We start from the raw sequence: 16948 nt of genomic DNA on the forward strand, positions 1-16948 counted from the left end.
TTCGAATTCAGAACTGTGGACATGTTGAACTTGATCAGAAGAATGTCTAGAGAACTTTAAATCACAATAATTAAAATCCATCCTTAGTGGAAAAAGTTGCGGGTGGCTGGGTACGCGAGTATACATGCAAACAAATGGGTCAGTGTAGCATAACTTATGATAGTACGCGAAAACTCTATTGCCGGGAACATTGATAGGGTAACGAAAATGTCACAATTAGAACAACTGGACACCGTCGTCCTCTGCATATACATTTCCGACTGATTGACATCCTTGTCTTTCGACGCCTCTACACCACTGTTCTTGAGTAACTGAGTGCCAGCCCTTCGATTCCGTAATACAGCAAACCATTATGATTGCCGAAGGGAAGGCCAACGCTGCAGAATATGCGGAAGGAAAAGGGTACCTGTTTCAAACTTAGAAATGCGGTCTTCGAGAAATGTGAATCCGGGAGCAGCATCTCGTGATCTGCAAATTCAAACAAGTAGTTACCAAATCACTGATGTTATAAAGCGCACATGTTTGCGGTATTGATGAAACTGAGCCCCCTCATTGCCTTTATATGCCACGTCTTATTCATGCCTAAATATTTTTAATAGTAGGTTTTTGTACATTGCATCTATCTGTTTCGGTGTGCAGACAAAGATAAAGAGTGCCGAAGATAAAGAGTTCTTGCTATAAACTGGGTAAGAATGGCTATTTGGCTTAACCCCGTAATTCCGACATAAAACGTAGTGCCCACAGCCAACACGGTTTCATTGTACGTGCGCACGTTTCAATGCAATACATCTTTAATTCTGGGAACATACTGTATGATGTTCCACGGATAATGTCCGCCTTCGCGTAAACCTTAGACGCTTCTATGATCAGCTGCTACAAAAAAGACATACTTGCGCGGCCGGAGTAAGTTGACTACAAGAAAAAGAAACAACAAAAGGACAGAACCAAAATGAAGCGTTACAATGCTACCATTTTTTTTATTTCCACAAAACAAATCTATCAATGTCTTAGCGACTCAGTACCACGGCTTTGCCAGAGGGCGCTACGTAGGAACAGTCCTCTCCTGATTCCCGAACTACGGTCCCCGTGGTTAAGGTGGAATGCTTTATATTTACTTCAGTCTAACAAAAGCACCTTAAAGAGTCGATCATGAATGATTTGTGCGTAAGTTGAAATTATATAGCCTATGTTTTTACTCTTTAAATTTCTGTACAGTTGCTTTTGCATCAAAACTATCGGCGTATTCTTAAGGTCCTGTCCGTACTTTTCACTCCGACCTATTGAGTGCCGCAGGGCTTGGCATTACTGCCGTTCCTGTTTAAAGTTAATAATTATGTTGTGAACTGTGTGAGGTATGGAAAAGGTCTTTTATTGGCAGGTAATAAAAGTTATCACGAAGTATATCAGTACAAGACTCCGGATATCTCGAGAAGGATAATTTTAACATCCTAGTGGAGTACGAGAAACTGCATCGTTAAACTCGCCTAAAACAAAGGATAATTACTCTCTCAAGACGAAAGTTGCCCACTAAATTTCTGTACAAGTTGGGTACGCTGCCATTTCCCGTGGACTTTCCAATTTTCCTGTCATTTCTATGTCGCTCAGTCATTTCCCGAGGAAATGGTTGGGCTCATTGATTGGTTGGGCCCCGCGTTACGTCACTTCAAAGTACCGGTTTTTAACTGCTAGGTATAATTTTGTGCTTCACTCGAATATTTAAATTACCTGATATCATCATAACTTTATTTTGTTTTTTGGTGACATCACGTCTTGAGTTTGATTCAGTTGTATGAAACCAGCTGCGATGGACTTCTAGCCACTTAATCAAATCAGTTCAGCTCAAACAGTCGAAAAGCGAATGGCTGTACAATAGTATTGTAACTCTGACGGTAAAGAAATGTTTCAGAGGAGACTCCGTTCTGACTTCCACTCTTACAGTTCACACTTCCTTTTGCTCTCCACTCACACGGGTGACGCGAACGGCGTTTGCAAATTGTTTTCCTATGCGAGATAGTGATGTCAAGGCAGTGATATATCAGCACACACGCCACCAAATGCGCCGCAAGAGTTCCCCCACGTTGCCAGGGCGAAGAGGCAGCAAAGGACTATTGCCGGTTATATACCAAGTTCCAGGCGTATCCGGAATTTGGGGCCCAAATTCTGGAGTCTTTACATATCCCAGCTTCTTTTCTTTCGTTCCAGAAACACGACCTCCTTCAGGATTCATTCGCGATGGCAACCCGTTAAATTTGTGATTAAGTTTTGTATTTTTGCCAGCAATGCATCTCGTGAGAGGCCGCTTCGCGAGCGTGTTTCGTGTCGCCAGGAAGCCTGAGCTTTAATGGTGACGTTTGAAATTACGTTTAGCAGGCTATACTATGTCTTCCGAGAAACGGCAACCCCGAAGATAACGTCGGCCTCGTCGAGGCGCGCGAGCACCCAACTGCCGGCACAAATAAAGTTTGTTCCAATCCGAAATTGCTTTTCATCACACCACAACGACCCTGCCCTGTAAGCCTCACGTGACGCTCTGGATGCCGTTGGCCATTGAGGCGCCGAAATCCGCGAAGTTCCCCGTGGCCACCAGTGTCACCGTACCACCAGCGTTGTTGAGCCGGCCCGCATGCACAGCCGCCCGGCACAGCGCCGACAGCTGGTGGTAGAGCACGCTGCCGATGACCGTGCCGGCCTGCGCGCATCCTCGTGGGCAGTAGATCCTGGATACAAGAAGTATCGGCATTAAAGGCCGCAAGGTTATTGCGTTATATGCCGGTGAAAGTTCCGCGCTTGACCGGAGGGATATCCAAGTGTAATCTAGTTTACAGCACTCAGTAGCAGCGATGCCCTTTGTTTAGGAGCTAGCACTTCGAAGCCGTGTACATGTATGCGCACAAGTGTACCACTTTGGTGCGTATTTACCTTATAGGTGTGGTGAACGAAGACAGTATGTCCAGTGCTTTGGTCTCACAGCTCACGTGGTCCTCAGAAACTGCAATCACCGCAAGCACATGAAAATGAGTCGCCATAATGTGCAGCCCTAATAAACAGGCACGCAAAAAGACAAATCTGATAATAGTAAAGTACTAGCATGGCAAAGCAAAATTGTGTGCAATTACCTACAATCTTTTACTTATATAACTAGTCTTCGACGCGTATGGGTTGACAAGAACAAAATGGCCTTCTGAGTAGAAAAAAGTATTCACTTGCAGTAACCACATTTGTGTTATCTAAAACGCAATGCCTAGCCAAACACTTCGAGAAACAAACGAATAACGTACTTTAAAAAAACTGGGCGTAAGCACATGGAAGTGTTCGTGCGGTAGCTTAAACAGCCACGAAATACGTTGCAAATACAGCCGCAAATACGCTGTAAGTTGCAGCGTTCATGCTACGGCATCTAGAAGGCGGATCTAACAACCTCTAGAAGGCGAAGGAGGCCCGTACCCTTGATGCAAGACGGCTTGCTCGCCGACCAGGTCCCGTCGTCTCTGCACTCTAGCAAGGACTCTCCCATGATGTCGTAGCGGTCGTCGCAGAGCACCTCGACTGAGCTGCCATTGGCGTAACTGTCTCCGCCAGTCAGGAAGGAGAGGTGCCGCACCTTGAGGCGGCCGTTCGCCACGCGGCCCAGGTCCGGACAAAAGGAGAGCCGCTCTGCGCGTGGAATACGTGCGGAGAGTTATCATGGTGAGCGAAACACTGGCAGGTGTGTTGGCGGAAAATTCGAAAAATGGCCTCTACAAAATGTGGGCGCCACTCCGTTTTTCGTTTTGCTGTTCCTCGCAGGCGGTTGCCGCGTATGATGGTTTCATGGTCCAGTCCCTACCCTCATATCTCTGTCGAATAAGATAAAGTTTACTGTAGTTTCCAGAGGAGCAACCAAAGACGTGTGTATTTTTAGTACCGAGAACATGTGCAACTAACCATAAACAGATTTTCTGGCATCAATATTCTTATTCAACTCGTGGATACAGTATGGTTGTTGTTACATAATAGCTACCGCAGCGTGTACGGGTGTTGAATATAGAAGCGCTACAAAATCGTCGTAAGCGTCGGTACGGTTATGCATACAAGGGAACTGACTCCCTTCATCGAAAATAAACACTTGGGCACATTTGAAGTGAAACTTAAGGGCACAAAGCAGGTGAGTGAAGATCTGCAAAGAACAAGCACACATTGAATTCCCTGTTCTAATCTAAACAAAACCACCGCACCTAGGCTAAGTACATTTTGAAAAGGCAACATTCAGCTTACTGCCAATCTAGGAATTTGGGCCCCCATAGAATACTGCAGCGTTAGACTCCTCTGTTCATAAATAAAAGTACCGCAATTATTCGTGGACTTGCATTCTGTAGAATTTGACCGATTGCCGCTAACTGAGGTAAATAGACGTAACTTCCATTCTATTACAGCTAAACCATCCTAAATAATAAGTTCCCGCCAGAAGCATTTCCTAAGTAAGGGGAATTTTGTTAAGCTTGCAACGTTAGAAAGGCCTTAGCTACAGTTTCAAAATGACCTATAATTCGGTGGTAAATGCCGACTCTCTGTGAACGTAATCATGCTAAACAGAGGGTCACGTGAAAATGTCAGTACGACAACTCATTCCAGAGAAGTCAGGGGGCTTATCCTGGACGCGTAATGCGGAGAATGGACTGCCAGGGCGACAGAATGGCTACCGAGAGACGGAACTATAATTAAGAAACACCAATAACTTTATAAAGCAATGAGATAAAAAAATTGCGCCAAAGAATGAATTCGGGCAGCGCAAGATAAGAGTGGTTGGAAGTTAATGGGAGAAGCCTTTGTCCGGCAGTGGGTATACATAGGCTGGTGGTACTAGTATTGGTGGTGTGATGATGATGATTATGATGATTATGATGATGACTCATTCAAGGAAAATTTGAAACAAGACGATTGCTAATGATGTTTCGTAGTAGGAACTGCTTTTTCGCGATTGATCGAATATTCCTTGAGCACCGCTTTGCACAAGGTTCCGCAGCTGTAATCGTTGTGGACCGCATTCGGAATCAATTCTGGGGACGATTCCGAGAACGTGATGCGAAGTTTAGCACCAGGTGAAACCAGTTCGACATACATTGTTGATACTCCATCTACCACGTGATACTACACATATTTTTCTCGGCACTCAGCGTCGCATTACCTTGGCACGTACGTCTCCTCATGTCAGGGTCCAAAGGATTTGAACCTAGGCTGACGAGAACGCACTGGACCAGAAGCCCGGTACCGGGGCCCCCAACACATTTTCATCTCGTGTTCGTACTTCCCCAGAACACGTCAGCACAGGAACTACCGCGCACTGAGCCGTACAGCTCTCTCAACACAGTAGAAATCTGGATCCTCTTTCAAAGCTGAGAGCTGGCCGACAAGTTGCCACAGCAACAGGCCACCAGCTCAACGGCGCGTTCGATATCCCCTCCGAAATGCCGGGACCCTCGATAATATTGTTCGATTTCAAAACGGCCATTCAGCATTTCGAAAAGGACATGTTTCGCCGCAGGCATCTACAGGCACCCGGTATTATTTGTCTGGACTCCGGCACACGCTGGCCTCCCGGGTAATGAGGCTGCCCACAATACGGCTGGAGGGCTCACAAACCGAGCCGGAACAGAACTGGTGCCCTATAACGGGGCCATATCCGCCAGAGATAGACTTATACCTACAGAGCTAATCACCGCTCATTACCGCCTTGACCGCCGTAGCAACACCCGGCTGACGTCAACCTTATCAGTTAGCAAGAATGGCCTCTTTCAGACGAACACGATCCCTAATCCAAGTATACTCCCCCGAATGCATCCTTCATTAAACCCTCCCCCAGAATGCCCTGCATGTGGCACCCTCGCCACATTTCCCCAGATCTGTTGGGGGTGTTATAAAGATCCATTTTCCCTAATTTCCTGTTGTGAGCAGTGGGAGGAGGCACTGGGGAGATCAGACCTAGAGGTACAAACCTTCTTGGTCACCAGAGCTGCCGATGTCGCTGCCCGGCACAAGCCAGCGGCCACAATCACTCCTCAGCCTTATAAAGCTCAGTAGCAATGTTTTATCTCGCTCTTTCCCTCTCACCCGCCTCACACTGCGCTTGCGAGGACATAATAATCAGAACAATGTATCCTGTTAACAGACCACACTGTACGCGATGGCTGAAAGCGGCGTGACGCGTGCTACCTGCGTCGTACCGCATCTGGGTGGTGGTGCGCTCCAGGCTCCGTTCCCTAGGCAGGTGGCGCTGGTGGCCCCGTCCAAGTGGAATCCTCGCTCGCACTCGAAATATGCAACCGTGGGGGTATCCGGGTGGTCCATCGTCACTTGGACGTTGGCCGTGGTCAGTGGTGGCATGCAGCCTGAAAGGTATTAACGGGGCACAGAGGGGACGTCACAAGCTACGTGAGTAATACGAACAAAGAGCCCGACTATGCTGCCCACACCAAAAGAGGCTTGAAGTTTTTAGCAACATTATGCATGCTCGTTAGTCCCATTTTTGGTCTCACCTACGGTGAAAGACTTTTGGAATGCGTTTCTCGATGTCCCACACAACTACATCTGACTGAGTCCTGATATTCCCGGCCAATATTAAGATCTTCAGAGGCTCGTCCATTTGGACTCCCATGTCGGAAGAGGCACCGCGGCTTTTAGGCATCTTCCGCCCTCAGGTACCCGTGTCTACACTATCGGTGCGTTACACTGTAAGTGCTAGTAGCAAACACTTTCCGACCGTTGAAGTCTTGGTTAGTTTCACAGAACTTCTTGTGTCTTAAGTTCTATATCCACAGTTGTGTGCAGTATTCTCCTAGTGAAGAGCCCTTAAGTTGCCCGGCTTGTCGTCGTAGCTCGTCCGGCGTCACGGTATCTAATCACCATAGACAGGTGGCATCATGCACCGAAACAGAGGCTTGGAAAAAATAACCACTTCCCCTGGTCCGGATCGAACCTGCGTTCCTCGCATTACGAGGCCGATGCCAATCTCAATGCGCCACAGAGTCACACGTTCCTTATATACAACTTGTTGGGGGTTATCTTTGCGCTACACTGTTGCCCAGGAGACTGCCGTTGCTAGGCCGAAAATAAGTACACAATCATATAAAATGCGGAAAACATTATGAATAAAAGCGTTAATTACCCCAAGTTAATGAAAACCCAATACAGTGTCTCTTCATACGCCTTTTCAGTGGTCTTGGCGTCCTCTCTTTACTACTTTCGGTATCAATGCCAGGGTTATACAGAAACTACTCCAGAGAGGGCGCCACAGCCGCTTTTGCGAATGTTCTTCGCACTTGAGAGCTTTTCCGTTCAGTAGAAGTGCTTTCTTAAGTGCAGCTTTCATTGAATCTTCTCCAGGTTTTCAGGGGCATGCTGCAGATGTTGTATTCTTTTTGGGAGCGCCGCTGGACTTTATCATACACTAGATTATACTGAGTTTCCCGCACGGCGCCCGGCGGGCCCTCCGTAAATCTGCTTAAGGGGGAGGAGGAGGTTACCTCGGGAAGCTCCGGTTTATGCGTGTACAGTTAAACTTGGATGTAACGAACCTCTGTGTAACGAATTCCTGAATTTAACGAATTTTTTCAATTCCACATTGCCGCCCACCTTGAAGAACGAAGCGCCGGTTAAACTTGATGTAACGAAGTCGGCGAGCTGATCAGAAATAATTATTTTGCACTTTTACTTAAAATCGACCGCAGAAATGAACTAATTTAGCGAATACTAGAACTACGGTAAGGAGTAAGCAGCAATAAAAACGTCTGTAATAACCTAAACACGAAATATTCGTCATGTCGATGGTGATGATGATCCACGAAGGTGCAAACACCATCTTGTGGCTAACGTAGCAGTCCCTTATGGTTTTGCTTCTGTTGCGTGACACCACAGCAGTTAGCAAGGGTAACTACCCTTCACGTTTTTTTTCTTCTTTTTTTCACCCGCACCGCAAATTTCCGTGCGTTTCTACGTGTGAGTGGATTTCGTTTCAAGACTTAAGTTTTGATGTGCTAGGCCGTCCTCACGGCGTGCAGTCGCGCGTCTCCATTTCTATTTGTGGTATCGGTTCGTCGGTGATGAGTGCTGCTGCGAGAAAACGAAAAGTTGTGTCGTATCAAAAAAAAAAAAGTGCACGATTTCAATTGCCGTTTCCGATGGCGAGAAAGAAGAATGTCGCCACCTGGTATAGTATCCCAGCTAGCACCCTTTCAACAATCTTGAATGCGGTAAAAGCATCAAGCTTGCAAAACGACAGCATTTCACTAAACGTTTGGTCCTTGTAACGGGTTAAGGCGGCGAAATGTGTCAAAAGGCAAAAGTGATACTTAAAGGGACACTGAAGTGATATGTAAACATTGCGGGATTACTAGCGCAAATTGTAGTCCGGAGTCCCCAGGCCATGTTTCGACCACTCTAGGCGCGTTTACGCGATTTTATTTAGTAGAAAAACTAATTCGAAAATGCTGTCCTCCTCTCTTTACGCTCGCCCATTTTCTGTGGCGTTTTCGTGTGACGTCAGGAGGGGATGAGCTGGCAATTGGCTGCGCTACTGCACGGCTCCCCGGCCTTCAGACAGAGTCAGTCGGCCCAGCGTTTCGTCCACCGGCCCCTCCCTGTTCTATGGCCGGCCGCCGGCGGGTCGTCGCAATCAAGGAGGTTAAAAAAAATTGCTTGGTCGCAATTCTTTCGCTTAGTTGAAACGAAGCCAGGACACGTTTGTGAATGGAAGAATGTGCCTTTCTTTACTTGGTTTGTTTGTACACTGTATCTAGCTCCAAGTCAAGGTCGCTTCACACAAGCGCTGCACAAGCGCACATGCGACGCTTCGCTGACTGGTACACCAGTAGGAAAATATAAGGCCTCTTGAAGGCGGGAGAAGAGTCAGCGAAGTCAATATAGGTACTAAGGAAATAAAATCAACTGATATTTTTACCGTACAGCGTAAAACTAGGGCGCGGGAAGCACTTTTTTGCGCTGGGCGAAAAAGCACAGCGGTCAGCAGCACGACTACGCATCTGCGAACGCTTTTCCGTCTACGAAATGCAATTGCTAGACGTGAGCTACTGTGGAAACTCGGGCGACGCTTACTGCACGAGCGCAGTACAACAAATAGTCACCTAAGCTGCTTGAAATGACAAAACTAAATAAAAGTGTAAACCGGTTATACAATATATACACTGTATTAGCAGTCCCTCCGCGTCCCGCTCCGTGGCTCAGTGGTCTGGGGTGCTAGGTATGTCATCGCAAGTGTTTTGCAAGGCATGAGTTCGAATCCCCGCGGGTACGTGCTTTTTTTTTTTTTTTTTTGTAAGTTAACTTTTTTGTTTTCCGCCGATGTTTTCTATATTGAGTTCACCTTTTTTTGGGCCGCAACGTTCATGGCTACACGAACTAGTTCACAAAACGCGCGCAGGCTGGCACTGGCGCGCTAGCGAGTTCTCGTTGGGTTGGCGTGCTGTTGCCATAAGCACCGACTGCTTGCAGGCAGTGGGCACAGGCCAGAATGAACAGACCCTTGGCCTGGTGCGAACACGCTTTTTACGATACAGGCATGAGGGAGGCAAACTCCAAATATGGGGGAAAAGCGCATGACATTTGGGCGTCTGCGGGTACGCGGAGGGCGTTCATGCACTGCGTAGGTCTCTGCTAGTGAATGCTACGACTACAAGCCATCCTGGGAGGCTTATCTTGTGCATTTTACAGCCGACAACATGGCAGAAGCGCGGTACGATTATTACTGAGATATTGAGAATGCCCATCCAACAACGCCATTGGTTATGTTTTACAGAACCGAAACCGAAAGCGAAACTTATTTGATTGCTAACCTTGGGCATCGTCCAATCACGGCGCCCCTCCTCCCAACGTCACAGCCTTAGTTGGTGCGGCCGCCGCAAACCGCGCATGGTAGTGTTTCTTCTTTCGGGCTTTGTAAAATAATTACCAATTTGTCAACGGATAAACGATGAAAAGTGTGCTAATTTGAGCCAGTCTACGCAGTGCTAGCAAAAACGGGAGCTTGACAAATTCACTTCAGTGTCCCTTTAAGTTACGTTTGTTAATACGGGGTAAGTGACCTTGCTTCTGTGGCGCGCCCTGTAGCGCCTAAGCTCGTGCGAAAGCAAGAGGCAAAACTCACGCAGTTTTTCTCTGTGAGATTATTCCATGAAGGGTGAGTTCATTAATTCCAAGCATTTTGCCTTCGTTTCTGGTTCACTTGCGCGAGCCTCTACTCGAAATCTGCATGTAACGAAACCCTGGACGTAACGAAAAATTGCGAACTACTTTTCTCAACTTCGTTACGTCCAGGTGTAACTATCACTTTCCCTTTGCTGGGAGCTGGTAGCGTTTTCGCCAGGGAGATTAAAACTTCGAATGGTTATTTTTATATCTCTTATTTCTTGATGCACTCGCCGCTCCTTACTGTTTTTGAAAACTCAGCGACAACGCCAAGCAAAACAATGCTCTAACAGAATGTCACGCAGAAGTTTATTTCCACCCATGTATGCCACCATAAGAGCTCCGCGTTACGTCAATTCCCACTTAAGTTTTGCATGCGACAATTTCTTGTTTGTTTGTTTTATTTCGTTCGTTATGTATTTCTCGCGTAGCCGAAACAAGCATGCTTAGTCATATTTGCGGCGAGGGAGCAGGCTGCCACGAGACGCCGAGGTATCCCAACGTATGGACGCCTTCCAAGCTGGCCGGCACGTAGCTACAAACCCTTGCTCGTTTGAAGAAATATTTATTGAATCCCTCCATCTTGCCTCTATTATAAATACTCCCCGTTTGCTGCTGTTAGAAAATAGCGCGTTTCAAAACCATACCCTTGCTTAAAACGATTCCTTCAACAAACCGCTTAAAACAAAGTTAATATATTTTTATGGTCCATCAGACCTTATTCATTTTCTAGTTTTTTTTTCATACATTTAAATTTTTATTTATGAAAAGTATAAGTGTTTTAAATTAACCGTTTCATCGCGCACCGTTTAAGAGAACCATGAAGACAAAAGAATAGTTTGGTCCATTCGATATGTTGCCACGTCCGAATAACAATCTGCGAATTTTGATACAAATCTCAAAGAATCAAGGGGGCCATGAAGACAAAATACCAATTTACTTCATTAAAAACTTCTTTATCGTGATAACAACGATATCAGTTTTATCGAGAACTTTGAACAAACAATTGAGATGTTAATCAACGAAAAAACACACGTGAAGTAAAACACAAGCTAATGAAGATGACTGGTGTAAAGAGCCAGGTTGTCAAGATGCACGATAAGAAATGAGATGTAAAAGTTTGACGTATGAGAGGAACTAAAAAACACGTTTCACAGAAAACATCGGCTCGTCTCCTAAAAAGTACGACGGATGTTGTGGAATATCTCGTGTGTATAGCTGTGGGAAGTGTTTGCGTCCTGTTGGGTCAAGTGCCTTGCATTGCATAAGTATGTAGATTACGAATACGCTCCCTCCACACCCGCTGCACATGGGTCTTGGCGATCCAGTGCGTAGATGGGAGTGTGTTACATGTGTGTGGCCTATCCGTAACCTTGCTAAGGTCACTTCGGTGTGTCTGTTGTGTGAATCGGTTGTTTATCGTCCAAAGTGTGACTTTATTACATGTAGTTTGTTGTTTGTTCCCTCCAGTGCGTATTACATGTAGTTTGTTGTTTGTTCCCTCCAGTGCGTTTGCCATGTTCTGCGCAAGTGTTGTCTTGTGTATGGCTTGAGGTCAGCTTGAGGTCATTCACACCTTGTGTATTGCCGTTTAGTATGGGGATTAGGCAATAAAACTGACTTAGATCGGCTCCAGTACCTTCAAAGGAAAGCTTTACGACTCGTAAGCTCGATATCTCCAACAGAAAGGTCCATTTTTCAGATTCTAAAAATTCTACCCTTTCGTGAACTTTATATTTTCTTAACCATTTTTCTTTATCACCAAATTAAATATAACTTTGCTCTCTTCTTTGACAAATATTTACATTAAGAGGTAGTATATATTTTACGCAATAACTACCTGGTTGGACCTAGACCCCGGACTAACTTTGGTAGCCAGACTAAATAAACATAATCAAATTGTCACTCTCTATAACAGCCATCCTTTCGTAAGGGAGGAAGCTCATAACTCTAAAACAATATGGCAATGCAAAAGTAAAATAGAACACTTTCTGCTAAATACACCCGGTCTTAACTTACTTTCCTGCGTATTTAACATTGTATGTAATAACCAATTTATTGTGGTATGCATGACCTATGTTGACTGTTTATCGTGTATAAACGTACAATTGTTACAATCTATTGTTTATACAGGTGATTAGTTTTCACTTGCGCATGGTATCAACATCTTGTTTGTATACTGTACCAAGTGTGCTGCCTTGTTCTGTTTTCATCATATATTCAAAGTGTTCGTTTTTCTGTTCTAGTGCATTTTTCCACAGTTGTATTTTCGTTGGTTGCATCCACTGCTTTCCTAACTGTAGTGCCGGGGCGGTGGCTTCGTCAGGAGACATACGAGTCTCCTTTTGCCACGCCTCGCGGATATAACTGCATACATGTATTTATGTGGGAAATCAATTGAATTTGAAATTGCAACTTACCAGTCACTCTTATGCACTTTCCTATAACGGTCTAGGGCTGGTAGATACTAGGGCTCTTCGATTTACAGTCTTGGACTCACCGTGGACTTCCCAAGAAGCAGTCCGACATTCGGTTTTCCCACGTATCCCTATGGCTTCGGGAAATCCTCGGACTACCCGTGGACTATTCGAGGTGAGTCCGAGACTCTAAATCGAAGAGCTCCACTATATCCGGCCGCTGACCGAAGTTACCGCCAATGAGCATGAGTATTCAATTAAAAAAGGATCTTTAGTTTTGTTTGCACGCTGGACGTAACTCTTGACGCGGGAAATTTAAAATGTGTACCGCGAAATTTAAAACCTTGTAAATATTTTTTTTCTTTTCTTTGGTGGTAGCAACCTTGCGCGGTGCCAAAACGGGCTGTTGCGAGTTAGGAAAGTCGTTTTCTTTCACATCAAACAAGGATGTACATTGTCTTCGCGGTCCAAGTTGTCTTGGAAGAAACCACAGCGTCTCTCTTCCCAACGCAGCCCTGCAACGTCGCAAAAGGTTTCTCCCAAGCAGTGTGTGCGACACTACGGCCTAGAGAAAGCGTTCTGTGAAGCATCGCGCTAGTCGACGGCGACAGACGTTTGAGGCGTGAGAGAAGGATGGCTCACCTGAGAACAGCTCGCAGTGCGTGCCGGTAAAGGAGGCCGCGCAGGCACAAGCTCCCGTTTTAGGGTCGCACGTTCCTCCGTTCTGGCACTGGCAACCTGGGCACATTGTGGGTGAAATTCAGCGGCCCATCCGACTGCACTGAGTAGCGACACGAACTCGTACACAACCTACACCTCCTTCCTTCTTCGTTGCAACTCGATAACGCGCTTGGTAGATATACACAATTCGCGCCTTGAAGTAAGGCAGATGCATGCGTATTGTTGCTTGCTGCAAGTTCTAGTTCCGCTTGCCTCGCTGGTAACATTTTTGGGTGCCGTATATTTTTTTGCCGTTTATCTCACATCCAAAGTGTGCAATCTGTTATTCATATCAGGCCAGCGAAAATAACGGAAAATTGTGCATTAGTACAGCCTACGTACTGGCCACAAGGGCGTCCTTGGCTTCACTGCCATGGATACCTATGCAGTCGCAAGTCTCGGCCTGCTGCTGCAGAAACTGCACGTGCGACCTTCATGAAAGTGGCATCCTGCACACGCGATGTATTAGTCGATTGCTTATAAAAGCAGCCCCAATGTTTACCGCGTCTGACACCTTTGTCAGGGCCCATTCTATATCAATCTGTCGAGTTCAACACGCCGCCTTCTTCAACACATGGGAGATGCGTGGAAACTGAGTTGTTTTGAGAACCCGACAAGGAACTCTAAGCTTTTGGTGTTGTGTTATAGTTATAATTCCATGTTTTCCGTACAGACCAATATCTGTGAAAACCGTAAACCACTCCATGTGACCTCGCTCCTAATATAGAAAAAGTCAGCTTATTGGAATAAAGTGCCTTATCACTGCCGGGTTCAAGCTGTACAAAAGCATTTCATTCTGAAAGGTTCGCTGTATGAAGATTTTTTTCTACTGGCGTTCCCCTTTCCAGCTTCTGGAAAGCGTTCAGCATAAAACAGACGCCTTCGTGGAAAGCGCCCACTGATTTTCTTGCCATACCCTCACCAATCGGAATGTGGTACGTGAATGTTTTGACCGCCGCTTTGTCCGAGGATCAGGCTCATTTGGGAAATAAATATCTCCGAGCACATGTTCCCTTTCTGGTTGCAATAATGTCTGCATGGTTTTCAAGTATATACGACTGGCTTTATTTATTTATATTTTTACTCAGTGCATTCCCTTGGCAATCTTGTTTGGCATGTGTCCATAGGACGGTAGGTCAGTTACTATACGTTCTACGAAATAATTATAATTTTAACAATGTCACTTACAATGTCACAATGTCGTCAAGCGTGCAGTCGCTTTACGACGTAAGACATCATTAACGCCGATTTATTTTAACCAATAAAACTTGGTACCAAAAAGCGTCAATTCAATGCAGGAAAAATAATTACTGAGGCCACGTAATCCTGTGTAGCCCCGCTGCCTATAACAAGGCAAACGACGAATGCGCAATTGGCCAAAATTTACTTACATTTGTAAATAAATGGTACGCTGGTTGCATGGTTGCATGGCCACGTGCTATTTCGATGTTTACGTGCACCTAGAATCGTGGTACTACCTTCCCGCATAAGAAAAAGAAAGATAATGCGACCGCCGCCTGAGGGTTCAGGGTGGACAAACGCCGGACACTCACGCTCCTCGCACCAGGCGCCGTATCGGCCCGGCGGGCAGGAGTCGCAATTCTTTCCATCGCTGTCGCACTCTTTGCAGTGCTTGAGCTTGGGGCAGACCTCCTCCGGCTTGCGGTTGTTGCACGGCCGGCATTTGAACTGCCACCGGTGGATGTAGGAACACCTGGGTATAGAGAATGGGGGGTGACGGCATCACCCGTAACTTCCGCAATTGTATTCAATTGCAGAAAAAAACAGGGAAATGGTAAGATAACATGGATGTAAAACCCGAGGAATTGTCGCGATTGTGAGCCAGCTGCAGCGCCAGCCACGAGCGGAAAATAAATGGGGACCCCAGTTTGCGTCCACGTCGCAGTAGCGTTTCGACGTGTCCCGCCTCATCTCCTCTTGACATCATCATCATCATCATCATCATCATTAACAGCCTACTCAGGTCCACAGCAGGGTCAAGGCATCTCCCATTGACTTCCAAGCACTCCTGTCATGTGCTGCTCGAATCCACTGTTGGCCACCGAATTTCCCTATTTATTCCCTCCATCGTGTCATTGGCCTTCCCCTTCCTCTAAACCCTTCCCTTGGTATTAATTCTCTTACCCTAATTGTCCACCGGTTGTCAGTTAGTCTCACCGCATGGCCAGCCCAAGTCCATTTCTGCTTCTTTACTTCAACCATGCTATCATTTACTCGAGTTTGTTCCCTGATCCAGGAAGCTCTTTTCCTGTCCCTAAGTGTTACTCCTATCATTATTCGTTCCAATGCCCGTTGAGCCGATCTTAGTTTGCTTTCGAGTTGTTTAGTAAAGCGGCTAGTTTCAGCTCCGTATGTCATCACCGGCAGTATGCACTGGTAGTATATTTCTCGTTTCAGTGATAGAGGTAACTCACTTTTTGTTATTTAGGAGTGCTTGCCGAGTGCTTCCCGGCTCATACCTATTCTCTGCCGAATCTGTATGTCTTGGTTGGGGTCAGCTCTAAAGATTTTTCAGGGTAGTTGCATTCTTTTACTTCTAGCGTTTCATTTCTGAAGCTGAAGAGGACGCTTTCGACATCCTTATTCGTTATTACTTTAGATTTACTTATATTCATTTTAGCTCCACGGCCGTGCTTTTTGATTGAAGATCTACAATCATTTTTTTTTTTTGTGGGTGTACTGTAGTCTCACTAGCAAGACTATGTCGTCTGCAAACCTCAAATGACTCACGTATTCTCCGTTTATCCTTAATCCTGTATTTTCCCAGTCATTCTTTCTGAATACCCCCTCCAGACATGCTGTGAACCATTTTGACGAGATGGTGTCTCCCTGTCTTACTGCCTTTCTGATCGGGAATTTATCGTATTGCTTGTGAAGTGTTATCCTGCCCGTACATTCCTGATATATGTCGTCTAGAAGACTTATGTACGACTTTTCTATACCTGGTCTTTTAATGCTTTTAGCATGGCTGCGGTGTGCACGGAGTCAAACGCTTTTTCATAGTCTATGAATGCCATGTGAGGTGGTTTAGTGTACTCTGCGGATTTTTCTACGACCTGGTTGACAATATGGATATGATCCATGGCTGAGCCCCCTTTCCTGCACCCAGCCTACTCTCTGGGTTGTTGGGAACCCAGGCTGTCACATATGCGGCTAACTATACCTTGGTAAACAGCTTGCAAACAACCGAGAGTAGGCGGATGGGTCGGTAATGTTTAAGGTCCTTTGTATCTATGTTTTTTTATGAATCAGAATAATGTTGACGTTTTTTTCAGGCGACGGACACTTTTTGAGTCCTGAAGCATTACGAAAATAGTGCAGCAAGGTTTTCCAGTACAATATATCCTCCCTCCAAAAGATTCACGGTTATGCCGTCGTCACCTGCAGCATTTCCTCTTTTCATGCCCTTCACAGCCTTTCCTACTTCCTCTTTAGTTACTAGTGAGACATCGCACCTTAAGCTTGTACTCTCAGTTGTTTCCCCTGGTGTAACGTCGCTTGCATACAGTGTGGTGTGGAATCGTTCCGCTACCTATATTATCGAGTCCATGTTGCGCTTAATGTTACCCTGCTTGTCGCTGACTGCATAAATTCTGCCTTTTTCTATGGCTAGC

General features: G+C 45.8%; 1 protein-coding gene across 2 annotated transcripts in view; it reads right to left on the minus strand.

Annotated features, from left to right (window-relative positions):
* The window catches only part of LOC144146140 (clotting factor C-like), a 46252-nt gene that overhangs the window by 22258 nt on the left and 7046 nt on the right, over window positions 1-16948 (minus strand). For both annotated transcript variants that reach the window (XM_077678097.1, XM_077678096.1), the window contains exons 3-9: window positions 14867-15027; window positions 13236-13331; window positions 6201-6365; window positions 3445-3654; window positions 2920-2989; window positions 2523-2717; window positions 407-468 (exon numbers count right to left, since the gene is read on the minus strand). In XM_077678097.1, coding sequence (XP_077534223.1) covers window positions 407-468; window positions 2523-2717; window positions 2920-2989; window positions 3445-3654; window positions 6201-6365; window positions 13236-13331; window positions 14867-15027 — 959 coding nt within the window. The remainder of the gene's footprint in view (window positions 1-406; window positions 469-2522; window positions 2718-2919; window positions 2990-3444; window positions 3655-6200; window positions 6366-13235; window positions 13332-14866; window positions 15028-16948) is intronic.

Source organism: Haemaphysalis longicornis, unplaced genomic scaffold (assembly GCF_048455015.1).
Source record: "Haemaphysalis longicornis isolate Haplotype H1 unplaced genomic scaffold, Haemaphysalis longicornis Haplotype H1 scaffold_7, whole genome shotgun sequence".
Lineage (NCBI taxonomy): Eukaryota > Metazoa > Arthropoda > Arachnida > Ixodida > Ixodidae > Haemaphysalis > Haemaphysalis longicornis.